The sequence below is a fragment of the Nyctereutes procyonoides genome, unplaced genomic scaffold (genome assembly GCF_905146905.1).
Source record: "Nyctereutes procyonoides isolate TBG_1078 unplaced genomic scaffold, NYPRO_anot_genome, whole genome shotgun sequence".
NCBI lineage: Eukaryota > Metazoa > Chordata > Mammalia > Carnivora > Canidae > Nyctereutes > Nyctereutes procyonoides.
The window spans coordinates 59262896-59290358 of NW_026575140.1; the positions used below are offsets into that span (position 1 = coordinate 59262896).

At 48.1% G+C, this 27463-nt stretch overlaps 2 protein-coding genes across 3 annotated transcripts in view; both read left to right on the forward strand.

Moving 5' to 3' along the window:
- The window catches only part of UBE2G1 (ubiquitin conjugating enzyme E2 G1), a 103237-nt gene extending 93169 nt beyond the window's left edge, over positions 1-10068 (forward strand). The window contains exon 6 of the mRNA XM_055305109.1: positions 7035-10068. The gene's annotated coding sequence lies outside the window, so the exon portion shown is untranslated. The remainder of the gene's footprint in view (positions 1-7034) is intronic.
- A 3701-nt stretch (positions 10069-13769) lies between these two features.
- ANKFY1 (ankyrin repeat and FYVE domain containing 1) overlaps positions 13770-27463 on the forward strand; it is an 81480-nt gene continuing 67786 nt past the window's right edge. The window contains exon 1 of one of the 2 annotated variants that reach the window (XM_055307203.1): positions 13770-13825. In XM_055307203.1, coding sequence (XP_055163178.1) covers positions 13816-13825 — 10 coding nt within the window. In that variant the 5' untranslated portion in view covers positions 13770-13815. Of the gene's footprint in view, positions 13826-17132; positions 17323-27463 lie in introns of those variants that run through there. The other variant, XM_055307204.1, reaches the window with a different exon arrangement.

Consider the following 27463-nt stretch of genomic DNA (forward strand, 5'->3'; position numbering starts at 1 on the left):
CCTGACCCGAAGTTAAGAGTTGGGCACTCAACCCCCTGAGCCACCAGGCACCCTGATGACAGAGATTTGTGACCTTAGTGCAGCTGGATTAGACATCTTGGTATGGAGTTGACTTTGTGTTCTGGTTTTTCCTGTCTTGTGAAAGTTTTGTGGTTTTGCTTTTGGTACATGTGTTGAAGCCACTGCAATTGATTGGTGTGTGGTGTGAGGCAGGAGTTGGGCTCTGGTGCTCCTGGGTTAGACCGTGGCCTCATCGACTGTTGGCAGGTGGTCACCATGGATGTTCAGGGGCTATTGTGCTAGGAAGTCGTGTTTACAGATGTGTTGGTGTATGTCTGACCTTACTGTTTTATTAGTTGGCTTTTCCTGTCCCAAAACTAGCATCACATTGTTTTACTTTTTATTATTTTTATGATGAACTATATCAAATGCAAAGGTGCAAATCAGAAATAAGGCTGAGTCTACCCACCCCTTGTTCTGTTTCCATGTTTAATATCCCTCGCTTCTCGAGACTCTGATCTACCTTTAGGTCTCCTTATAACAACCTGAAATACTGACCAGTCTTCACAGTATTCCTGGTTTCCACCAGCTTGTTTGTGTCTAAACTGCTTATGTTTGGTTAAAATCCGGTCCCTAATTCATTACCACTGCACCTCCCCTTTCCCTCCCCTCTGCTCAGGGGTCTCTGTCTTCCCCCGTTTGGCCCCTGCTTCCCACCACCTTCCATCAAGTTGTTCTTCATAGATCGCTGTCTGGGTCTGCTGGGTCTGAGCAGCTTTCCCTTGCTGCTGGGCCTGGACGCCTCTGCCTGCCCTGCTGTCTTCTCCTCAGCTCAGTGTGCTCAGTGCACTGGGTCTTGCATGGATATGCCAATATCTTAGCCATTTCTTCCCCACAGGATTTCCCAGTCAGAGAGGAGTTGGAGGACGACAGAGATTTGCATATGCTGAAGCCTCAAAAACAGTACTTTGTAAATTTAAGAAATAACCAACAATTTTATATTTATCATAGTAGTATATTGGAAATTTAGTTAAATAAATAAATACTAATGAAGGGCCACGAACACACATTGTTAGGTATTTTTTTTTTAAATTTTTTATTTACTTATGATAGTCACAGAGAGAGAGAGAGGCAGAGACACAGGCAGAGGGAGAAGCAGGCTCCATGCACCGGGAGCCCGATGTGGGATTCGATCCCGAGTCTCCAGGATCGCGCCCTGGGCCAAAGGCAGGCGCCAAACCGCTGCGGCACCCAGGGATCCCCACATTGTTAGGTATTGTACATTCTCTCCTTCGCTAGTGGGATGAGGGTTGATGTTAGATCACAACATACACCTGTGCATAAAGAGTACTTATCTAGGTTAAAGTTCACTCGAGAAGATGGAGGCAGAGAAGTGTTGATTCAGGTCACCTCACTGTTCAGAACCGGGTAACTGTAAAACAGCGTGATGTATTGTGAATGATGACACGGAGCAGATGACTTGCAGGTAGGGAGTGAGGAGGCAGTAAGTGGATGTCTGGGCCCGCTCAGGTCAGCCCTGTACACACGGGCTTCCCTGTCACAGGTCCTTGTCCGCCAGACATGCCATGATGGCTTATGCTGCTGCCCAGGCCATGGCAGCTGGAGTCCTTGACAGAGCAGAGTTTTAAATAAAATTAACACAGTGATTGTGGGAGTGATTAGTGGTAGTTACTACTCCTAATCTGGTTGTGACTGTTTAAACTCAGGATTTTGTGTAAACATGATCATCCTTGAAGTGTGTGTGTGTGTGTGTGTGTGTGTGTGTGTGTGTGTGTCTCTTGCGTTAATAAGAACCGAATAAAGGAATTGATACTTTGGTGTCATTTTGAAGCCTATCAGGAGCCCTGTGTGGCTCACCTCTGGGCGGAGGCGGAGTGTCCTTGGGAAACACTGGCCGACTTGCTGGAGGTGGCGCACGTTCCCAGGCGCACCGGAGCCACGCTGGGAATTGCTCGTGTCTATCCATGTGTGCATGGGATGCTCCTGCCCTCACTCAGCAGGTGTTTGGGTGCCAGCCCTGAGGGAGGGAGTGTGTTTCCGGGCCCCCATACAGTGGCTCCTCCTGGTTGGGCCTCATCCCGGCCGCGCTCCTGTGGTGCAGCAGCTGTTCCCCTGACAGGGCATCCCCCTCCAAGGTGTGATGTGCTCCGAGCCTTAACTCAGCCACAGAGGGTGTTTGCTTACTCTTGTCGGCCACAGTGTGTTGCAGCTGGGAAATAAAGGCCACGATACATAGCTGAGCCAGACATCTCTCTGGGTTAACTAAGAGAAATCACTTGAAGATTGGACTTTGAAGAATTCACATCAAAGTCCATAAGTTAACTAATGTCTTCTGAAAGCCGGTCCGTGTTGTACTCATCACTGACCACGGAGCAGTGTGCGCAGCTGTGGGGTTGAGGTGCTGCGTGATTTTCACATGTGCTTGTTCTTACCTAACCATCCTGTATGAGGCTGTTTGCAGAAGCCAGGTCTTGCCACCAGCATAGACACACTGGCCTGTCACTAGAACTCTTCGTAAAGGCTGGTTCTCTCCATGCCTTGTCAGCTTCTGCATGTCCTAGGAGAGTCGTGCTGTAGGAGGTGCATGTGAAGTAAAACCCCTGAGGTCAAACAAAAATAGATTTAAAATTGTTTTATAAAATCTACATCCAAATCCATGACTTGTGTTTTCTAAAAAACAAGGTATTACTGTTCAAGAACTTGATTCAGGCTTTATTTTTTTAAAAAACTATGGTGAAAGCATGTAGGTTTGCCCCATTGCCAGTTCTTATGTGCACTGCAGTGTTGCTGTTTCCAGAGGCCAGGGCTCCAGGTGTGAGGCCGTGGGGTCCTCTGGCTCTGGCCCCCTCACAGTCGGCTTCCTCAGCGGTAACTGGTGAGGGGATGCAGAGTGGGGTAGCCTCCCATCCAAAAGGGAGCACCGTACCGGACTACCCACCGTGCTCGGTGCAGACGCACAGACAGCCTGCTCAGGCTGGTCCTTTTCCTGGGGTTGCCTGCATCCACCGGCAGGTCAGTGCGAAACCCGCTGCTGTGTGGGACCAAGGACGGCTTTGATGTACCTGCGCCCCCTGCCCCCCAGTCATTTCTCCTGCTGGATCTCGGTCCTGCTCTCTTGTGTTGGGAAGCACTTCTAGGAACTTTGCACAAATGCATCTCACCACCTGTTTCCCAGGGGCCCTGAGCTACAGCTAGGCCTGGTGTGGCCCAGCACAAGGAGGCTGAGCGCAGCTGCCGGTGTGTGTGCGCAGGCCCCTGGTCCTCTCCCCCTAGTAAATGAGTGGGATTGTGAAGGAAATGCGTGGCTGGCCCGCTGCACGGGCTGTTGGGCCGCGGCCCTGTTAGCCATTTGCAGGAAGTCCCCAAACCCAACTATTCTAGAACAAAATAAGGGAGAATATCAAGGTAGAGAAGGACTCATCAGGCTCGGAAATACCCAGAGAAGAGAAAAATCATAACTTTGACTACATCTGAACCAAAAACGTAAATATTACAAGACAGTGAACAAAAACAAATAGGAGACCTGGAACAGATAACTGTCGGGTGTTCAGGACTTGTCTCTAGCATCTACAGCAGCGTGGGCAAATCAGTGAGGAAACAGGCAGTACAGAGGAGGGTGATCTGCAAGGTAATGAGAGGAACTGGAAAGAAGGCTGATCGTCACACATTTGGCATCAGAAATGGGAAGCTGCGAGGAGGTGACATCAGAGCTGCTGGGTTGTCAAAGGTCAGAATGTCCCAGAAACCCGGGCACTGGTGAGGATTTGGGGAAATGTGCTTGGAATGCAGCACGAGCAGAGGTGGCGCATCAGCGCTGGGGAGCAGGTTGTTGTTGGTATGGGGTGTGGCTGGAGACAAGTGGCTCGGCTCTGCAGACGTGCATTCACCGCCTGCGGTGCTGGCCGAGGTCTCAGAGGCCCCACAGCACAATAGGCTGGTTCAGGTGGCACTGTCGGCTGTTGTCTAGCAGTGCAGGGTGTGCCATAGGCGAGTCACACATGCTTGCAGGTGGTTAGACCTCAAACAGCAGTCGAGCAGGAGAAGCCAGTTTGACAATAAGAACTAATAGCAGTGAGTAGGACATGGTCCGTGGAGTGACTCGCGCGGGTGGTGTCCTTCCCGGCCATGGTGACAGAGAGGTTCTGTTAACACGGGAACTTGAAGAAATATACACAGTTCCTAGAACTTGCAGTGGTACCTGGGGAGTAAGAGTGCGGCACACAGGTGTCTGTGTCGGGCACTTTGGGCACCTGCCCGCCCTCTTGCTGTGCTTCTCACGCAAGGTCATCCTTCCAGGAGTGTCTTCCGTCCTCACCCTGTGAGCCCAGCCGGCCTGTCATGGCCCCTCCTATGCTCACCTGTCCCGCTGCAGGGATGGCGCAGACACGACAGCATGGCAACATGGAAGCCTGTTCATGAGAAAACGGCTCTCATTGTGCCCCGGTTCTGTCCCCAGGGGTCACCATGGACCGTAGCTTCATCTTCAGAACTCCGACTCCTCCCCTCATAGGTGTACACATGCCACGCCTGTGCCCCAGAGCATGTCTTAAGAATGTCATGTGGCCTCTGGATACCGTGCTTGTTCCCCATGGTCTGTGTGTCGTGGTGTGATGCAGATGCGCTTTGACAGCTGTGTAACCTGGAGAAAGTGGGAGGTGATGCCCAGAGCAGGTGACTCTGAATCGCTTCGGTTCTCGTGCCTGCGGACGTGTGAGTCTCCTGCCGTTGGCGTTGGTGCTGTCATCTTGGGAGAGTGTCACCGAGCCTGGCAGGGCACACAGCGCTGGCCTGGGGCTCCTGCTGGGACCGGAGTCTCCAGAGTCAGTGCAGGTGCCACTTATGAGGGCCAGGGACCACCCCTCTTGGCCGCCATGTGTCACAGGATCCCTGTGGGTAGGGGGGACGTGGAGCCTTCAGGGGCGTTTGTGTGAGGGCAGCTCTCAATGAGGAGCGGTGGACATCACTGAACGCTGACTGCTGAAGAGGTACTTTCACTAGTACTCTTCTCATCAACTGTGGTTTTGTTTGGAGGCCCATCTGCCTGATCTGTGGTTTTTTTTAGACTTTTTTTAAAAAAAATTTTATTTTTATTTTTATTTATTTATGATAGTCACAGAGAGAGAGAGAGAGAGAGAGAGAGAGAGAGAGAGAGAAAGAGAGGCAGAGACACAGGCAGAGGGAGAAGCAGGCTCCATGCACCGGAAGCCCGACGTGGGATTCGATCCCGGATCTCCAGGATCGCGCCCTGGGCCAAAGGCAGGTGCTAAACCACTGCGCCACCCAGGGATCCCTTTTTTAGACTTTTTAAAAAGATTTAACTTGTGTAGTCACATAGGAAATGGATTTGATTCCAGTTTTAGAAATAAATGTCAGAAAAAAAATGTTAGGCGTTTAATGACTTTGAGCATCAGCCCCTCTGGAGCACTTTTCTTTTTAAAACTTTATGGAGGGGCAGCCCAGGTGGCTCAGCGGTTTAGCGCCTGCCTTTGGCCCAGGGCCTGATCCTGGACTCCCAGGATCAAGTCCCACGTCAGGCTCCCTGCATGGAGCCTGCTTCTCCAACTCTGCCTGTGTCTCTGCACCTCTGTCTCTCTCTATCTCATGAATAAATAAATAAAATCTTAAAAAAAAAATAAAACTTTACGGAGAGACAGTTTTTAACTGATTTTTTTCATGGCCCTGAAATTTCTCATTCACTTCCTTGGGGGATGATTCTAGAATCTCTTTTTTGAGCCCTGACAGATGAAGTGGACAGGGCCTAACACGGGTGTGGTTTGGTCTTTGGAAAAACCTTCAAGTCACATCACCTGAGAGTCACACTGCTGTTGTATCACAAGGTGTCTGTTTAAAGTCTTTGGGTTTTCCAGCAAAATACGTGTGTGTGTTTTGTGTGTCTGGGCCGCGGAGGAGCTCGCGCCTGGTGTGCACCTGCTGTGCCAGAGGCTGCTCTGGCTGGGGGGAGCGGAGCCGAGGTTCTGCCTCAGGCACTGTTTTGGGGAGGTGGTCCTAGTGCAGGGCACCTGGGGGCAGGCCCACTGTATGCTTTGGTGCACTTGAATTTGGGTGATGGTGAGGTTAGCAAATCCCTTCGGGGTTTAGAAGGCTTGCTGTGCTGTGGCTGACGTCGTTGTCCTAACCCGGCTGCCTGCTTAGGTTAGGAGCTGGACATTGTGCCCCCTGGGCCTCCAGTCATCTCGCACTTGGCTTCTGTGTCCCTGGCACCATTGCAGCAGGCAGGGCAGGTGTGGGAGCATGTGCAGGGTGTTTGGGGCTCACAGCGGCACAGCAGTGGCTCTGACGCCCAGCCATCTTTGACCTACACTGGCTTCTGTTTTTAACTTTTGAACTGGAACCTTGTGTTTTTCTAACTTGTGGAGCAGGAAACCCTGCCCCGTACTAGCCCCGCCATGTGTCTCACACTTCTCTGTAATGTAGGGGGACGCATCTTTGTGTGGGGCTGAGGAATGTAGCATGAGGTAAGGCTGTGGGCTGGGCATAGGGATCTCGCATGTGGGCTGAGGGCGTGAGAGCACTGTGTGCAATGTATTGGAGACCATGGTTGGATCAGAGAGCTGTCCTGGCCTCGGAACCTACAGGGTTGGCTAAAACTCACCATGTTGAGACGTGTGGTGATCTTGTTTCTCTGAATCTGCCTTACAAGTTCCCACATCCCTTGACTTGCAAGTACTTCTGTGTTTGACTCCAGACGCAGCAGAATTCGAAGGACATTCGGGATGTTGAAAACAATGTCAGGTGGAAATGCTGCACGTCTGTGCTGTCCCGTGTGGTGTTCGCCACTCACAGTGAGCACGTGAAGGCGATTTTAAGTTGTATTCACTGTGATTTAAATTTGAAATAAAATGGCTGTATGTGATTACCATGTTGGACGAGCACGAGAGTGAGCTTAAAATGAAATTAAGAATTTGTCTCCAAAGAAATACAGGTAAAAATTTCTAATGAATGAATTCCTTTGTCGTTTGTGAAGTCATGTCACGCTGTTTGTTTCATTGTAGGTCTCCAACTGAGAAACATGGCACTGTTTTTCCTGCACTCTACCCACCTATTGCTGGACTTCTGTTGTAACAAGTTGGCGGACACTGGCTGGAGCTGGGCTGCAATAGAACACGCCAGTACCAGTGCTGACAAGAGCCTAACAAGTGCCAACTTACAGAGGATTACGCATTTTGAATTCTAATGAACTGTTTTAACCTTCAGGAAGAATTGTAAAGACCTGTACATAGCACAACATGATCCGGATAATATATATACATGTACATCCACAAATACACCTTGTACCAAATAATGCTTTCTTGTAGTAGAATAAGAATCGTGTAAATTCTAAAAGATTTTAGCAGGTTTTCTTTCCCTAGTCATTGTTTCTTATCAGTTTAAAAAGACTCCTTAAAGCATGTCAGATGAAAAACAATTAGGATTAAAAGTTTCCATTTAATTTCCTTTAAACCATTGAGGCTTCATTAAACTCTTTTCACTTACTAAACTTTTGTATCTTCTTGTTTTGACATACACCCCTTTGCTTTTCTCTCTTCCCTCTGCCAGAAAGTTTTCAAATCATTTAGTTCAAATACTGAAATACTTACTAAGCAACTACTTGATTTTTAGTGATGACTTCAGAGGAGTGGTCATCACTAGGTGCTGGTCCTTTTGTACTCTGGTTGCACCGTCTCTTGGATCGGGTGTAGCAATACCACATTTTGGCTGTTGAGAGCCCTTGGACTCACTCATTATCCCTGAGAACTAAAAAGAGTTGGTTCAGAATTCAACGTGCTGAAATTCGCCCCGGACAGTACAAAATTCTGGTCTGGTTTTGTTGTGCCCCCCCGTGGGTGTTCAGGGTGGATGGACTAGTGTGTGCAGCTGCAGGCTTTCTGCTTCACTTGTGGGTTTGCTCTTACAGACGCTGTGACCCCCGCCCGGCCCCTCTCCAAGGCCCCTTGTGTTTCTCTGCCTCTATTCTTCGATACTGCAGATTTTTCTCATGTATTGTACAAAGAAATTGCGATGTATATTTTCATGTAATTTGATTTTGGAATTCTGTCACCTTATGTAGTGAGTTCTTCCAAAATATAATTTGTTTTCCAATAATTGTCAAGTTGTTGGCTTTTATTGTATTGAATGAAGGTTATGATACTGAATGCCAGAGAAGTGCAGTTTAGAAAAATCTCAGGTTGATTCCTTATGCAAACAGACTTAATACTTGAAAATCCCATGGCCATGGCAGTGTGTGCATCGGGCTCCACCTAGGTTCTTCTGTGGCTCAGAGCACTGCAGGATGTGAATGCTTTGCTGTTTGACACATAGATTCTGTCGCTGACATAGTGCGCTTGGATTTCATTACTCTTTGAGCAGAAGTATATACTTCATGTCATGTTTTATAAAGTAGCTTCAGGAAATGATGAGGCGAGTGTGCAGTGTGAGCGGCAGGCCCAGGTTCCCCTGTGTTGGGTGTGAGGTTGGGTTTGGGAAGTAGTCTTTGGCCTGGAAAGGACAGGACGTGAGACGGTACCAGAGGGGACATGATTCCGTGCAAATTGGTGCGTCTCTGCTCCGTGGGGCTTGGAGCGATGCTTGGGCAGAGTGGAGGGGTCCCTGCGAGTGGCCTGTCCTCTGTGGACCTGCATGTCCTTCTGGAGCAGAAGTAAGATGGTTGTGGATGTAGACACAGCAGAGTGATTTTTTTTCTAAGTCCCTGTCTGTTCTTCACTTTGAGGCATAAAAACCCATAAATGTGTTAATGATTTGAATGTGAAAATGGTTTGTTTTGACTCATTGCAGCAGATTTTCCTCCAGAACTTCATTTGTGACTTTTTTTTTCTTCCAAAGACTGTAAAACATGTTGCCCCAAAGTGCTGGTACTGCACACCCGCCTGGGATTTGAACGCAGTCCCTCTTACTCTTACATCAGAAGCTTTGCGTGGTTGCTGGTGGCAGAAGGGAGTCTGCATTTCGCTCTCCTCTTGCTGTGATTCTGTTAGTGATCTGTCGAGTTAAAACCCGGGGCTTGACTCTTCAGGGGGTAGCAAGTGACTAACTCAGGGACAACTCTTACTGAACTCCAAGTGCCACCGTAACACAGGTACCTTGGCGTAACCGTGTGTGTTTTGGGGCTAGACAAAGGGGTTGAAGGGAGAGCCAGGAATGCACGCCCCTCCCTTCATGCCCCTTCCTGCCTGGCGCCCTGGCATGCTGCATGTGGACACACAGGCCTCGGGAGGTGGTGTGACTTGCCCTCCTCCCCCAGGGGCGTCACCTGTGCCTTTCCCCATGTTCATCTGACAGTGTGAACCTTACGCCTCCACGTTCGATCGTGACCCACTCTCAGGTGACACCAATTAGGTGGCCTTGGTGCCACTAGCGCCTCATCACTAATGTGAGGCGAGTCCTCTCCGCTTTAGGAGAAGGCATCTTCTCCCCAGCTCTGTGCCCAACTGTCAACATCCACACCATCCCCAGGGTTTTGGAGCTGTTGGCGGTTTCCCAAATTGACTCCTGAGTTCCTGTAAAGGCTTAGAGATTTCAGTCTGTGCTCATCACGGGATGGATGATCTCCGTGGCTTTTCTGGCCTCATTTCTGTGAGTTTAAAATCCACGTGAGATTGGTTCCCTTGTCATTATGGGGCGGTCTCTCCGTGAGGCTGTTCCACTTGTTCTCTGACCACTTGGCTGTCCTGGTAACATTAATGGCCTTCATTCTCGGTCGTGAAATTTTATTCTGTGTGCTCACTCACCCTCCACAGATCTGCACATTTTGGGCTGTGGTACCTGTTATCTATTTTTGCCCGTCTGGTCTCCAGTTGGTGGAATTACCTTCCCTGTACCTGCCACTTCTCAGCATCTTTGAAATTTGACATAATGTTGCTTCATTCCAGCTTTTTTTCCCCTTTCTTTTCTTTTTTTTTTTAGTTCTGTAACTTGTTGATTGTATTTAACTATGTGAGTTCTGTTGTGATGTTTGCTGTATTGTAAAGCACCTCCAACATGTTGGGGGGGGTGCTCTGTAAATCAATAAATGATGACTTAGAGGCTGTATCACGAGCTATTTTGGTTTTAGGATGCAGGTCTCGAAAGCAAATTGTGGGATTATTTCCAAACAGCACATGATACCAAAAGGTCCATGGGAATTTTGATAAAGAATTCTTAAAACTTCATTCAAAGAAGGAACCAGAGGGAGGGAGGTGGACTTCCAACCTGATGTGACAGTTTTAAAATTTCCAGCAGGGCCAAGCCCTACTCCTCACCACGTGGTACGCCTGCTAACACGGGGCCTTAGGTGAAATGAGCACGGGTTAGTGCGTGTTTGGGGGATTTTATCTGTAGCCTGAACCGGCTTACAGAGACATAAGCTAGACAGTGAAGAACCTAGACTGGAGCATGAGCCGGAAGAGACTGCTGGCGCCCTCCATGATGCCATCTCCGTCCTCTACATGGATGGGCACATGTGGCCCAAATACCTGCCCAGGATCACTTAGCAAGTTAGTGGCACAAAGGAACAAGACTGAATACTTTTTCTTTCTTTTCTTACTAGGATGTCACAGTCTGGCCTTCACCCTGCACCCTCACGTACAGTTCCCGAGGGTGTGTCTGTTGGGATGCACACTACCCATGGCTGCATGGCCTCCTCCTCCCAGAGAAAGGGATGAAAAGCCAGATCCCTAATCAGAGCTGAGTTAGAGACCAGAAGAAAATCCTTGAGAGCAGATTGGAGATTACCAAAATTTAATTTTCCTGATATATACATTTGAAATAAATTATAGAAGAGTCCAGATGATGTCCCTGCACCTCAGATGCCAGTTTTATGCACAATCCTCTGCCCAAGGTTAGAGCAAACAAGCTGCTTCAATTGCAGAGAAACGGGTGTTTGCCTATGTAGGTCTACTGTCCTAGGGGGAAGGACCTTCCTGGGGAAGGACCCGCTGATTTTCCCTGTTCCCCTCATAAACACAGGCCTTTCTTTTTTTTAAAAAATATTTATTTATTCAGAGAGAGAGGGGCAGAGACACAGGCAGAGGAAGAAGCAGGCTCCATGCAGGAAGCCCGACGTGGGACTCGATCCCAGGTCTCTAGGATCACACCCCGGGCTGTAGGCGGTGCTAAACCGCTGCGCCGCCGGGGCTGCCCAAACACAGGCCTTTCTAAAAGGAATTCACTTTGTGGGCAAATTACTTCCAGGAGAAGGTACTTACAGTTGCTTGGTCTCAGATGTGTGTGACATAGCAGCCAGGGTAGCGCCAGGGTTTCCGTTGCGGTTTTGTTTCTGAATCCGCGTGCCCCACAGAGCAGTGGTAAAATGATGGGAACGTTTGGAGTCCTGTCCACTAAATCAAGAAGCAGACACGTCCTAGATGCAGGAGCTGCACAGAAGGTTCCAGCAAGGTGCTTAAGTTTTCTCCCTTCCTGGGAGGAGTGAGCGTGATGGCGCTATGTGTTCACATCTCCTTTATCCCTCGTGGCCCAGAAGTCAGACTCCTGTTGTTTGAGCTTCTGCTTTGTGGCAGGCTCATGCCCTGTGTGCTCTGTGACAGACACAGTCCTGTTCTCAAGGGATCCTCCAGAGCAAGTATAGAGCGACCACATTTGGGTGGGGACCTAGCTCCACAACCCTGCCCACATATAGGTGCTGCTACCCTGTTCATGGGAGGACCAGCCCAATGATCCTCCTCCCCTTTTTACCGGGACGTGGCGCTCTTCCCCCAGAAAGAGTCTGCTCCCTGGTTCCCCAGAGGCAGCCAGCATTTATGTTCCTGCACCTCGTGTTCCCAGTGGGGACCACCCCACGCGAGGCTCCTCTTCCTCCTAGCAAGACCTGGGCCAGGTGTCCAGTGAACTCTGTTCTAGTGCTCAGGTTTTTCTGAACATCTATATTTCGGGTTGCGTCTAAAGTTGGGAGCACCCCTGAAGCCCATGGGGTGTTGAGTTAGGTCACCAAGTGCGAGAGATGCCCTGTGTCCCAGGCTGGACTCAGAAGGCCCCTTCGTAGCTTGGGGGTTTCGAGCCAGTAAGAGTCTACTGGGAAGACAAGGCCCAGGGTCAGGTTCTGTTAGGTGCCTCTCAGAGGGGTGCGCTTGCTGCTGACGGAGGCTATGAGCAGAAGCCCTCTAGCCCTTGATGAGTTTCCATTTGGCTGTGGGCACCTAGGCCACGGGAAGGGCACGTGTTGGTCTCTCCCCGCACTGTGCTGCTCCGTGGTGTCTACCACCTTCTCTCGGGTGCACTGTGGGTTCTAGTCTTGCTCCGCACTGAACCCGCTGCAGAGCCTAAGAGGGCAGCATGAGCTGGCAGGGACATCACCTGCTGAGCCAGACGTGACCCTGGTCCTCCCGACTGTGGGTCCCAGCCCACAGAGCTCCGGGCTCATCAACCACGAGCTCCTGCTGTATGCCTGACCCCCCGCTGCTGGGGACATCAGCTCCGATGATTCCTCCTAAACACTTGCACATCACCAGAAAGTGTTTGTAGGGCACTCTTAGGTAGACAGGCCACTTGTGGCTGTTGAAGGTGGGCCTGAGGACCCTGGGGGCCCACCGTCGGGCGCACCTCCCACCATGCTTGCCAGGCAGCAGCGGTGAGATCTGGCACCGCCCGTGCAGCCCAGACCACCTGCTGTGCCCAGCTGGTGCCAGGCCGCCCTGCCTTCTCCCTGTTTGTCCCACTGCTGCGCAGACGTGGTCCCGACACATCGTCATGCCCCTTCTTCCATCTCCCTGGAGCCCCTCTGCCACAGTCCCTCCCTCTTCCTCAGAACTTGAACCCCATGACCCTTTGTTTCCATGATCCAAACCCCACATTCCTTCTCCACGCACCTAGTAATGCTCCTAGGAGTGACCCCAGGTAGCACCTAAGGCTTCCCACATGTGGCTGCCTTGCGGGTCTTCCTCCTTCCTGACCTCAACCCCAATCCCTGACTTCAGGCTTTTCATCCCCTGCAGCTGGTATGTTTCACTCCCTGCCCTGGACTTCATTGCATGCCAGTGCTGCCCAGCTTAGGGGCTTTGCTGTGTCATCCTGACGCAGGGCCCACACCGGCCCTCGACCTCCCTGGGACCTGGGTCTCACGGCCCTACACCTGCCTCTCCCAGGTCTGCGCTTGAGCTGTCTGCCCCCGCACTCTCAGCTGCTGGCTGTGGCGGGAAGGCCCCAAGCCAGGCCAGCACTGTCAGCTAGGCTGGGTTTCTGCTCAGAGGTCGCCGCGTGCAGGTGCACAGAACACCCTGGGGGGGGGGGGGCTGCCCCGCCCAGCGTCCCTTCCCAGGTCTCCCGGCTCCGCCTGACCCCAACCCCCGAGCTGACGTCATCGGGGGATGTGATGCCTCTCTGCCCTCTACATCCACTTGCGTGGGCTTTAAAGGGCTAAGCCATGGCCTCTTCTCCCTGCTGGGGTCCCCGGTGGGATGCATCGTGGGGTCTGTGGGGGGTTTCCGCAGTGGGGTGCACCGTGGGGTCCGCCGTGAGTCCCCGGCTGAGTTCCTGTGGCCTCTCCCGCTGCGCCAGCCCCTTCCTGCTGGTCACAAACGCGCCTGGAGACCTCCACCCCCTCCGGACCGTCCCGGCCGGGTTTGTGCTGGCAGTTGCGCGGCAGCCGCGTGCATCCGGCTCGGACAGGGTCCGGGGCCGCTCGTCCGGCCTCGAAGGCGCGAGGGGAGGAGAGACCGCCTCGCTCCCCGCCCGCCCCCGAGACTCTCGCGAGACCTGCGGGCTCCTGTCAGCGTCCCGGCGGCGCGGCGCGGCGCGGCGCGGCGCGGCGCACTTCTCGCGAGACTGCGGCAGGGCCGGCCCGACATGGCGGAAGGTAGGGTGTGTGCGGGGCCGCGGAGAGGCGCCGGGCGGGGCGGGGCGACGCGGGCCTCCGGGGCCGCCCGGCCGGGCGGGAAGCTCGCGGGGGCGCGGGGGGGCTCGCGGGCCGTCCTGCTCAGGCCGTGCGGGCGGCGCGGGCCGGCAGCCCTGGCGCGGTGCTGAGGCGACGCCCCTCTGGCGCCAGTGACCCCGCGGGCCGCGGCGGCTGCGGGCGGGACCCCGGGCGGGCGGGCGCCGCGGCCCCGCGGGCAGCCGAAGGGGGCAGCCGGGGCCGTGTCTCCGTGTGTGTGCGGGCGGCGAGGTGGCGTCCGGGTGGAGGCCCGGAGCCGGGGGCGCCCGCTGCTGTTGCCGTCGCCCCGCGGTGGCGCGCCGGGGCCGGGCTCCTCCCGGGACTCGCCGCGCGCCCAGCGAGCGCGGTGGCTGCTCACCAGCCGTGTTGTGGGCCGGGAGCTCCGCCTGCACCGAGCCGTCCCCCTCGGACCCCCGCGGGCGGCCAGGGTCTCTCGCAGGCCTTTCCTTTCCCGTCGGGACCGGACTTGGGAGCAGGCTTGTGCAGGGGTCAGGGCGGGGGTCGCGGCTGAGCGTGGCGGGAAGCAGGGGAGGAGTGAAAGGAACGAGGGACGGCGAGGGTGTGCCGCGAAGCGAGCTCGAAGCCAGCTCGGGGTAGATCGCAGGTCACATCGACGTTGATGGCTGGTGGTTGGGCACGGCGGGGAGGGCAGGACGGGGTGTGTGAGGCAGGGAGGGGGGTGCAGCGGGGCCTGCGGGTGCCCTGCGGGGTACAGATGGTGGCACTGCCCCACCTTGCGTCAGGCTCCCGCCACGCGGACCTCCTGCAGGCTGGGCACACGGATGAGTGGAGTCCCGCTCCGGGGAGCCCTGGGAGGCCGCAAAAGGTCCTTCGTCCCCACGCGGTTAAGTTGGCCCGGGATGATGGAGAGGGGAGTACAGGCCTGAGATTCTGACTTGACAGCTTCTCTTTTATTATTACCTTTATTTGTGTCTGAGTTTTCTGGCCTGTGTGGTGATTTAAGATTTTGGGAAACAGTGTTGCAGAACTTTGACGAGGAAGATCTGCGTAGGGCATCGAAGGTGTTACGCGAAGGAAGGCGAGAGTTGGGAGAAAGTCTTGGCGCTGTTTAGTCCTGCTTGTGCGTTAGTCAGAATTTGTCAGAGCTGGCTACCCTTGTTTTGAAATACTCATTTAAATATAAACAAATAGAAATCTGTGTCATGGGAGAATGAGATTATCTGTGAGCGTGTCCTGTGGGAACTTCTGATAATGGTTTCGTCTGGGGGTGGAGCGCGAGAGGTGTGGGAAGTAGTGCCTAGGAGTGTAAATAGAACCCGAGGACGCTGAGTGGACAGTTCTCTTCCGCTGTGACTCTTCTAGGAACCAGCATTTTTTCCCCTTCTGTGCATCCATGGGTATTGGTTTGACCGATGTATTTAGCTAAAAATCTGTCCTAATATTACTTTCCTTTTTCACTCTACATGTGCAGCTATCCTACTAATATAAACTTGCTTCATCAGTCAAAAAAGTCCTTCCTATTTGGACTTCCTGGTTTTACTTTTTCTCCTTGATCTTGCTTCCTCACAGCCTACTTTTACAGTTTCCAGTGTTCCCTTTAAAACATAAAATCAGGGCAGCCCTGGTGGCTAGTGGTTTAGCGCCGCCTGCAGCCCAGGGTGTGATCCTGGAGACCCGGGATCGAGTCCCACGTTGGGCTCCCTGCATGGAGCCTGCTTCTCCCTCTGCCTGTGTCTCTGCCTCTCTCTCTCTGTGTATATCTCTCATGAACAAATAAATAAAATCATAAATAAATAAATAAATAAATAAATAAATAAATAAATAAATAAATAAATAAATCAAAAAATCAGATCATGTCTCTTTCACTCTTCTCAGTATGCCTACCCCTGCATACCCCACTCTCCACTCATGGCTCTCCGTGATCTTAAAATATATTACAAAGCCTTCCAGTGCCCTGCAACTCCCAACAGGGTCTGGCCCTGCAACACTATTTCCTACTTCTCATTGCCGTGCTCTCACCACTAACTTCCTTGTTCTTTGTACATTCCCAGTGCTTGTACCTCTCCATCTTTGTCCTTGCAGCTCTCTTGGTCTGGAACAGTCCTGGTTTCTGCATACAGCTCACTGACTTATTTGGTTCACTTCTGTCACCAGCAGTACCTGTTCACTTTCTCCTTGAGGATTTTTTTCCCCCCACAAAGAAAGAAAGCTTATCCATTGACTGCAGTGACTCTGGATGTGTGGAAGAGAGATGCAGGGTTCCTGCAAGGCAAGCTGGCTCTGGTTGAGACGTCATCATGATTTATTTACATCATGCCCAACAAAATGATAAATTCCTGTGTCAGTCTTTCTCTTGTTGAATTGGAGTAGGCCAAGGACCTGGGGTATTTTTTGAACTCTACCTCGTAAGGCCCTGTGGGTAGAGGATGGGATGAGCATGGAGTAGGAGGAGGGAGACCAGTGGTAGTTAAAGCAGAGTAGCCAGACCTAGAGCTTCTTCACAGAAAACTCTGCAGTCTGTGAGGGGAGGTGAAATGCATGTGTGTAAGAAACTGTATTGTAAAGGAGAAGGTGAAGATGCTAGGAGTTAACTGAAAATTCAGATGGGAAGAGGCTTTGTAGGAAAGTGGTAAGGGGGTTTGTTTTGGGTGGTGAGGGAAGGCCTTTGCTGCAGGAGATAGTATTTGAGATGTAATGTGGAAAATAGACCTCTTTTGGACATGGAGAAATGGGAGTGGGAAGAGGTCACTCTTCTTGGTGGAAGGAATAGTGGGATATGAGGCAGGTTATGAAGGATGGGTTAAGCATTTGGATTTTACTCTGTAGGCCATGGAGTGAGGCTCCTGAGTGATATGAGCCAAGGTAGTGACATGACTAGAATCGTTGGAGGCACGTGGGCATGTCTACAGGGTAGACGATGGATCTGGGAGGAGGCCTTCACAGTTGGTGAGGAGTTCTTTGGTAAGGAGCATTGGGGCTGATATGAGTGAGACTTACAGAAGGTATAAAACACAGGACTTTCGAAGCCTGTTTTTATGTTGACAAGAGAGATATCAAAGATGATTCAAAGGCTTCTGGGTCTGGATGACTCGGAGAATGGCTGTTAGGAGGAGGAACAGATTTGGGAGCAAATATCTTTTTTTTTTTATTTTTAAAATTTTTTTTTTTAATTTTTATTTATTTATGATAGTCACACACAGAGAGAGAGAGAGGCAGAGACACAGGCAGAGGGAGAAGCAGGCTCCATGCACCAGGAGCCTGATGTGGGATTCGATCCCGGGTCTCCAGGATCGGGCCCTGGGCCAAAAGCAGGCGCCAAACCGCTGTGCCACCCAGGGATCCCCGGGAGCAAATATCTTGACCTCTGTTTTGGACGTACCTTGCGGTGTCCAATGCTTGTCTCTTAGCAGGCAATGAGAAGCATTTCCGGTCCGACTGGCATTTGGGTGAAACTTAGCTAGGTAACTAATATTTATTGCATATCTCTTATGAAGCCACCCCTATGACCAGGGCTCCACAGAGTGAGGTTTTGAAGGCTGTGTGTCATGCCACTGACATGTAGATGAGACTGCATGATGTGTAGATGAGATTTCACAGAGCTGGGTTACATTCAGGAAAGTGTATTTCATTTCTGTTAGGTGCAAGCTGCTGTGCCAGGCGTGACAGAGTGAACAAGACACAGTCTTAGCCTTGACGGGTCTGTGGAGCAGACAGGGAGTCACAGTTTCTCAGAAAAGCATGCATATTGTGTTTTATAGTCACGGATATTGTCCAGCCACACTCTGAAGTAGGTGACCTACATTCCATCGCCAAACCTGTGGGTCCCATGAAGCTCTCACACGCGTTCCTTTCTGTCTGCTGCCTTTCCATTGATTCAGACGAGTGACTCTTCACACAGAGAACCCTGCACATTGGAATCATCTGGGGAACTTTTAAAAACCTGGATTTATGCATCACTCACCTCAGGGAAGGGCAACATAGCCCATAAAACATTTTCTTCAAACTGAGTAATTATTGAATAAAACATGGTTTTACTGAATCAGTTTTTTTTTTTAATTTTATTTATTTATGATAGTCACAGAGAGAGAGAGAGAGGCAGAGACATAGGCAGAGGGAGAAGCAGGCTCCATGCACCGGGAGCCCGATGTGGGATTCGATCCCGGGTCTCCAGGATCGCGCCCTGGGCCAAAGGCAGGCGCCAAACCGCTGTGCCACCCAGGGATCCCTGAATCAGTTTTTTAAACAGATATGTCTATGTATATGTGTGTATCTATGTTTATATAGATATACATGAAATAAGGTAATATTTCTTATCTAACAAAGGAGTCCTGGGTAGTTAAGTTTTATCTGTAACTAAAGTAAAAGGATTTTTTAAAGCAGGCGTTGGTTAAACGATGGCTTTTGTACTTTGTGAAAGCATCAAGGCAGTTACAATTGCTAGAATTTTTTAAAAGTGTATAAAGTCAAGATATGAATTATCTCTTAGCACCATCATATTTTTAGTAATATCCAAATGGTGTGTGTGAGAGAGAGAAGCAGGCGGGTGCAGACTGGCAGGGTCCTGTGGCCCTGACTGATCCTTTGCATATTCCAGATGGTACTAACTGCCTCTTCCCCTTTTCCTTTCCAGGAGGCCATGTTGTGAACCTGAGTTCTCAACAGTAAATTACTTTGTAATTCTTACTTAATATTCTCTGTTGCATGATTGTTCTACAGTTAGCACTCTTTTTTTTTAAATTTTTTTATTTATTTATGATAGTCACACAGAGAGAGAAAGAGAGAGAGGGAGAGACACAGGCAGAGGGAGAGGCAGGCTCCATGCACCGGGAGCCTGATGTGGGACTCGATCCTGGGTCTCCAGGATCGCGCCCTGGGCCAAAGACAGGCGCCTAAACCACTGCGCCACCCAGGGATCCCTTAAATAAGGTGTTTTTTTTTTTTTTTTTTTTTTTTTATGATAGTCACATAGAGAGAGAGAGAGAGGCAGAGACACAGGCAGAGGGAGAAGCAGGCTTCATGCACCGGGAGCCCGACGTGGGATTCCATCCTGGATCTCCAGGATCGCGCCCTGGGCCAAAGGCAGGCGCCAAACCGCTGCGCCACCCAGGGATCCCTACAGTTAGCACTCTTGATTAATGAATAGATATGAACCCCTGTGAAGGAAAATTTCCTTCTGCCCTGGGAGGGGTTTAGAAAAATCATAGTGGTGGTAATTCATCACTGGGGAGGAGCTTTTATCTGTTCTGATGCTGGTAAGGAAGATAGTAGGTTCTGAGAAGTTGATATTTTAATGAAATACTGTTATTGTGGAAGACCCTAATATATGCCTGAAACAACAGGTATTCTTATAGCTCTCAACATAGGATTTTTTTTTCAAAATAGGATTTAAAAAAATTATTTATTTATTCATGAGAGACCCAGAGAGAGGCAGAGACCCAGGCAAAGGGAGAAACAGGCCCTATGCAGGAAGCTCAATGTAGGACTCGACCCCAGGACCACACCCCAAGTCAAAGGCAGACGCTCAACTGCTGAGCCACCCTGGCGTCTCTCAAAATAGAATGTTATCATAGCTTTTACAATTATTTTTTCTTTTATCTCATGGACATGGTTAAAGCAGAGTAGGAATAATGTCATTTAGTCAGTAAAGAATTGTACAAATAACCCTAACTTACTGGTAAAATTGGCACTGGAATTAGAACTAGAGAATTGTGAAGAAAGGAAACAGCAAGATATTGTTAATCTAAAAAGACTTGATGTGTACAGTTTGGGTTAGAATCAGAGTAAGCAGAGGGACGTAGAAATTGCATTTAGGATGGGGAATGGGAAGAACACATTTAATTCCTGGTTAATGAATTAACAATACATGTTTTTTTGCTGTCCTGATATTGGAGCTGAATTTAGGCAGCGTGGTACAGTGGGATGAGCAAGGGCTTTGGCTTGAGATCTTGAATCTTAGGTTAGTCTCCTGCTAATTGTATAATTTTAGACAATCCGTTGAATCGAAGTGAATTCTGTTTGTACTGTTTGGAATACATTGGTTAGAATATGAGAGAATTAACTGCTATAGGAAACATAAATATTAATTCCTCTTTCTATTGCAAAGTGTTACAAAACTGTACATTTTATGTACTGTGTAAAACTTTGCTGTTGACCCTAATCCAGCAAGAAGCTGCTAGGGCTTTAGAATTTTTTACTGTGCATAATCTTTTTTTTTTTTTTGGTAAGGGTAAATGTATTAGTTTCCTAGGGCTGATGTAACACGTTTCCCCAAACTGGGGTGGGGTGGGGCTTAAAACAAAAATTGTATTCCTCATGGTTCTGGAGGCCAGAAGTCTAAAATCAGTGTCACTAGGCTGAAAGGAGAGTGTCACCCAGGCCCTACTCTCCCTCTGGGAGAGAATGTGTTCCTTTCTTCCTTCCGCTTCCAGGGCTGCTGGCATTCCTTAGCTTGTCAATCGTCAAGGCTAGCATCTCCATTTCTCTCTTCTGTCTTCATATGGCCTTTCCTCTGTCAGAGCTTCTTCTGCCCCTCCTCGTAAGGACATATGTAATTATTCGTGGGGCCTGCCCATCTCAGCTCTTCAATTTCATCAGTCAGGTCTGCAGACCCCCCCCCCCCCCGCCATTGCCATAGAAAGGTAACATTCACAGGTGCCAGGATTAGGGCGTGGACATCGATGGAGACCGTTTTCCACCTACCATAGTAGGCAGCGTCATGAAATTTGATCTACTAAGTCGTAAGATTTCTAAAATTCTTCTGTTTGTGTGCAGTTTCTGAATGCTCAGAGAACATGCCACACAGTTCAAAGTACTGTCAGTGGACTACAAAGATAAATAAGACGTTTCCGGCCCTCAACAAACTTCTTAGACGAGCCACAACACCTCAGTAGGAAGCTTGTACTTTTGTAGACAGTGGAGAACCAGCTGAAAGTGTTTGGCTAAGTGAAGCTGTGTTTTAAAAAAATCAGTCAGGGATGTGTGTGTGGAGTACAACGACAAGGGAAGTATGAGAGAAGGATGATAGGAGCATGTGAGTGAATGATGTATAGCTTCGAGAAAATGTTGGTGTGATGGTGTTCAGAAAGAGAAAGATGTCAAGGTGCATCCCAGAGGGACTGTGTTGTTAGTTTTATTGAGGCATAATTGACGAACAGTAAAATTCACCGTTTTTAACTTGTCAGTTGACATATTTACAGTAGTGTAGGTACACTGCAGTCATGATCTAGAACATTTCTATAATCTGAAGGAGTTCAAGGGAACTCCATTTCTGGGCCTCTGCCTCAGTTCCATTTCTGGGCCTCTACAACCATTGATCTGCTTTCTGTGATGTGATTTCCCTTTTTCAAATGGAATTATGTAGTGTGTAGTCTTTTGTGTCTGGCTTGAACTCAGCATGTTACTTTTGAGGGAGTATGTTCATGTATCAGTAGTCTATTTTTTTTTTTTTTACCTGGGAGTAGTGTTTCATTACATTACTACCATTTGTGTCCATTCACCAGCTAGACCTTTGAGTTGTTTCCTGTTTGTACAGACATGTTTTCATTTTTCTTACCTAAATACCTGGTAGTAGAACTGCTGGGTCACAAGGCAAGTGTATGATTAACTTCTGGAGAAACTGTCGGACTCTCTTCCAAAGTGGCTGTGCTGTTCTGTATTCTCACCTCTACATCTTTGCCAGCACTTTTCCTTTTAGCCATCTAGTAGGTGTGCAGTGGCCGTCAGTGTGGTTTTAATTTGTATTTCTTTAATAACTAATGATACGCATCTTTTTACTTGTATACTTGTCATGCATTTATCTTTGGTGAAGTGTTCAAATTTGTGGCCACTTTTTATTGAGTTGTCTTATTATCGTGAGTTTTAAGAGTTCTTAATATAGTCTAATAACAAGTCCTTCGTTGGAAATACGCTTATCAGATAGTTTTTCCTTGTCTGTGGCTTGCCTGTTCATTTTCTTATGTGTTTAAAGAACAACTTTTGAAATTTATAATGTCTAGTTTATTCAATTTTTTCTCTAATTGATTCTTTTTATCCATTTAAGAAATCTGTGCCTCATCTAATACTTTTTTTTTCTATTTTTTAGTCTAGAAGTTTTATAGTTTTAATCTTTATGTTTAGATGAGTCAACTTTTCCATAGAGTGGTGTGTGAGAGTTGGGGTTTTCTTGCTCTATATGGATACTCAGTTGTTCCAGTCCCATTGTCCTGTCCTCATTGAAGTGCCTTGGCATGGTTGTCAAACCACCTCACCTGGCTGTATATGTGCAGGTCCGCGTCTGGGTTCCAGGCCTTCCGCTGCTCTCAATGTCTATCCTGATGCTGATATGACATTGTCCTGGTTATTGCAGGCTTGTAATAAGTTTTGAAATCAAGTCATGGAAGTGCTGCATGTTTCTTACCCACTCCTCCCCTCAGTTGTTTCAGCTGTTCTAGGTACTTTTCATTTCCATATAAGTTGTAGAATTGTCTTGTTAAGTTATACCAAAAAAAAAAATCTGCTGAAATTTTATTGGGATGATGTTGAATCATGGATCAATTTGGGGAAAATTGACATTTTTTTTTAAAGATAAATTTATTCATTTGAGAGAGTGCTTGCATGGGGGTGAGGCAGAGGGAGAGGAAGGATCTCAAGCAGACTTCCTACTGAGTGCTGAGCCTAAGACTTAATCCTAGGAGCCTGAGATCATGATCTGAGCTGAAATCGAGAGTCATATGCTCAGCCACCCAGATTGCCCCCACCTCCCCCAGAATTGACATCTTAATAACACTGAGCCTTCTGTTACAAGATCATAGGATAACTCTCCATTTATTTAAGTTTTGATTCATTTTTTATTTTTTATATTTTTAAAGATTTTATTTATTCATGAGAGAGAGGCAGAGACACAGGCAGAGGGAGAAGCAAGGCTCCATATGGGGAGCCTGATATGGGACTGGATCCCAGGACTCCTGGGTCGCGCCCTGAGCCGAATGTAGATGCTTAACCACTGAGCCACTCAGGCGTCCCTGAGTTTTTAAAATTTCTGTCAGTAATGTTTTATGGTTTTCAGTGTGCAGGTCTTGCATATTTTTTGTTAAATGTATTCCTAAGTAGTTTATATATTATATTCTTGTAAGTGGATTATCATAATTTATTCATAGGTCTTTTAAAGCTGGGTAACAGTTGAAATGGAAGTAGCAAGAGGAGTTTGATTTGAAGAACTTTGATTTGGGGCTTGATGAGTTTGTGGTACTTGTAGGTTATCCTCCATGAGAGGCTTTTAAGATTTGGAGCCATTTACAGGGAGGTAACAGTCAAGTATGAGTGTGCATGAGGCCTTCAGGAAACAAAGTTTAGAGCAACGTGAGTTGTAGGTCTCAACCTTGTAGGTAGTCAGACTAGATGCATTCTTTTCTTTTCATAATTGGCTCTGGGCATTATTTTGATAGACTAATTCTTTAAAAATCACCTAGAGCGGGGGTTGGCAACTCTGGCCTGTTTGCCAAATCTGACCTGAGACTTAACTTTTGTACAGCCCTTGAACTAAGAATAAATAAGTAAATATATATATATTTTTTTAATGATTGAAGAAAAAAATCAAAAGAAGACTATATCTCATGGTATGTGAAAAGTGGATGAAATTCAGTTTTCAGTGTCTGTAAACAAATTTTGGGGGAGAACAGCCCTGCTTATTCATTTGTGCTTTTGCATTACAATGGCAGAGTTGAGAGTTGCCATAGACTGTGTGGCCCACAGAGCCTGAAATAGTCCAGTCTGGCCCTTCCCTGAGTTAGTTTGCTCAGTCCTGACTTAGAAGGAAGAATCTTGTACAGACCACTGCTGGTTCCTTCTCTGACTGTCCCATGACTTGCTGATTAAATATATGTAGAATTATTTTAGGCTGTTCATTGCGAATGCAGATATTTGAGTCTTAAGCATTTTTGGTTAAGTCAAGACTCATGAACTGTCAGAAAGCTCCTCACGATGATGTCTGACCTCAGATGCTGTTGGTGAAGAGCATGTGGGTGTTTACTATCTGGGCAGAAACATGGTAAAATTATAATGCAGGCTGCTGACAGTCCTCACTGATACTTATCAGCCCTTTTGGGGAAATGAGGTTTTCTGTGTTATGTAAATTTCCATGCTTATTTTTCTAAAGGAAAATTGGAGGAAGTGGTGGGAACATCAGTTGAAACCAGCCACTTAATGAAGAAGTAGATAGTAACCCTTTAAGCCAGACACTGCTTTAAATGATTTAACTCATCCTTGACAAAACTCTGAGATACGGCTTTTATTCCCATTTCCTCACAGAGAGCAGTGACTGCCTGAGGTCCCATGGCTAGTTAGTGGGCAGGCTGGTTTCCAGCTCAGTCCAGTGAGGCTCCAGAGTAATGCCACTGGGGACGAGACTGTGTTGCCTTTCTAAGGGTTGTGGTAGTAGCAAACATTCACTGACCATACATCGCAGGGCAGGTCTTCTTCTAAGGTCACAACACATTTACAGATAAGAATGAGGCATTTGACTTAGGTGTCCCCAATAGAAAGTGTGGGGCCAGGGTCTGATCCCACTTAGTCTTGGTCCAGAGTCTGTGCCTTTCTCCCTGCCCTGTGCTGTAGGTCCTCTCTCCGCTACTGCTCAGAATGGTAACTGTATGCTTTTTTCCTATATAAACTCTTAATAGCTTGATCGCACTTCAAGGACACTCTTTTGTTGTTTGCAAGCAGACTTGCTTTCTCCATGATATAAGAAATGGTGTGATGATGGTGGTATCACTGTTCAGCAAGGATGCTGGGCAGCATCTGTGATTTTGTGATAAGAGCCCTAAGTCACCCTGAAGCCTTCTTTTATCTTGCCTCTTCTCTGATGATAATCTTTATAGGTCCAGGCAGCTAGAATTTTGTGTCAGCAATTCTGGAGAGAGATTAGGGCTATTGCTGTAGATTTTGGAATTATGTGATAGCCATAGACTGATAGCCATAGACTGATAGCCAAAGACATTTACAGGGATTCCTTGAAACAACTTTTATGCCCTCCTAATTTTAAGGGTTAAAAGAATCAGTGACTTTCTATTCTCCAAGGCAAATGTCTTCATAACTCAGTATCCAGATACCTTGTGCCCGTTAGTTTTGTTTCACCCTTCTTGTTTGTGAGCGCCTTGTAGGTACTACATTGGTGCCAGTGTTTGCAAGAGTTGCGAGCTAGACCATCTTTTTAAAAACCTCTCCAAGAGGCAATTCCTAATCTGTAATGCTTATTCCATGGTAGGTGCTTCATAAATACTTGAAGATGCATAGTTTAAGTGAAATGGAAATGCACAGTTGTGGGTTGGAGCTCTTGAGGAGCATAATACTTAGGTTGGCTAGAATGTGGTGTGATGGGAACTGAGGAGAAAGGGTTCAGTTTGCTTTGTGGAAGAAGCATCAGCGGTCTGTAGCTGCAGGCTGGCCCTGTCTCTCAGGCAAGTGGGATGTAAGTATAACCAGCAGATAGAACTAGCAAGTTGAGGTGTCCTCTGGCCATCCTTTTCATTTGGCTTAGGCAGAGGCAGGAGTGGCAGGCGTGTTTGTCAGTGAGCTCTTGATAATGAGGCTGGGCCTTGCCTGCTAATTATTTGTATTTCTCATATTCTGAGTACTATGTTTTCTACAGACCTGTTGACTGATACTAGTTTAAAGGGAGAATCTGACCAAGAAAGTAAAAGACTGAAGCCTGTTACTTATATTTTCTGGACTCAGTATGCTACAGATTCTTACCAGGCTTTATTTAAATCATTTGAAGTAAAACACCCCTCTCTTGGGACGTTTTCCCTTGTTCTCGTGTAAGCCACGTGGCTTCAGGGTCTGGTTGTATCCCCGGCAGAGTGCTGTCTTTTCCATTCCCCTGTAGCTTTATAAACAAACCCGTGTGCCGTGATGGTCATCTTTGGCATTGGCTCTACATTCTTAATGAATGTGACTGGATTATGCACTTGTCTTCTTCAGAGTGGAAATCTTCCAACAAATCAGCGAATGAACCAAAAATGCAATTCAGTGGGTCTTCTGTCTTCACATAAGTTCCCAGAGCCATCTCCCTGCTCGTGATTTGGGGAGGTGTGTGCTGGGTGCTGAACTCTTCCTCCAGGGCTGTCAGCCGTTTTTATTTTTTAAAACATTTGATTTATTTATTCATGAGAGACAGAGAGGCAGAGACACTGGCAGAGGGAGAAGCAGGGTCCCTGCAGGGAGCCCAATGTGGGACTTGATCCCAGGACCCCGGGACCACTCCCTGAGCCAAAGGCAGACGTTCAACTGCTGAGCCACCCAGGTGCCCCCCCACCCCCCCAGGGGAGCTGTTTTAAAAGTACACTTTCCCCAGCCCCACCCCAGATCTCCTCAACAGCCTGAGTGATTCTTAGGCAGCACAGCCTGGGGGTAACATCATCCTCCAGAGCCTGAGAGGCCAAGGGTGGTCACGGGGTTGGCATCATCTGGGAGTTGAACTAAAAAATGTGGTCCTAAGTTCCTCCCTTGAGAAAGTTTTGTGACCTCTGAAAACCCTTCTACTTGGGTATTAGAAAATTATTTGTCTTTGTTTTCCATAATCTTTAAAATGTGTATAAAACAATATATTTGCTTTAAAAGTGCACATAGATTTAAATTTAAATATCGGGGCACCTGGGTGGCTCAGTCAGTTCGGTGCCTACCTTCGGCTCAGGTCATGATCTCAGGGTCCTGGAATCGAGCCCCACATCGGGCTCCCTGCTCAATGGGGAGTCTGCTTCTCCCTCTGCCCCTTGCCCCCCACTCATGCTTTTTCTCCCTTTCAAATACATAAATGAATAAATGAATAAATAAATAAACAAACTTAAAAAACCCAAAACAGTCTATTAGTATTTCTCTTAAATCTTTTCTTTTTTCCTGTCTGAAAAAATACTGCTTTCTAATTATGAAAGCAGAACACATTTGTTTAGAGTACCTGAAATGTGCAGAGAAGTGCAGTAATACTTCCCCCATGAGACCTGCTAATATTTTGTCTGATTTGTCTTTTTTATTTCTCAGACATGTGAATATTTATAATAAAATTGGAATTATAAAGTATAGTTTCAGTGCCTGCTTTTTTCTGTTAATATTTATCTTTGAATATGCATGTATAGTGTTACATATTTCTTTGAAATCATTTGTTGCATAACTTCACAATCAAGTACCACACTTAGTTTATTTAATAATTCTTGTGGTTTTGAACCAATTTTTGATTGTTTGCATATTTATAAAGAACAGCAATTGGGTTTCAGGTAGGGGAGGGATGAAGATGAGGAGGGGAAAGGAAACCTCTTTTATGAAACTGGATTGTACACATATTTAGTGAACCTTTGTGTGTCAGGCCCTGTGGTAGGCTCTGAGATGTAGATGTGAATCCTTTCACATTGGGGATCAGATACAATGACTGAGGGCCTGAATTAAGTCATAGTGGAGATGGGGATACAGCAGACAGGAAGGATTCCCAGAGATGTTTAAGTGGGAAAGTTGATTTCTGTAGGGTTGGGGCCATGCGAGTGAGAGGGAGATATTTTAAGATTACTCCCACATTGCCCCTTTACATAACTGGGGTGGACAGTGGTGTCATTTATTAGTATAGGGACCATACAAAGG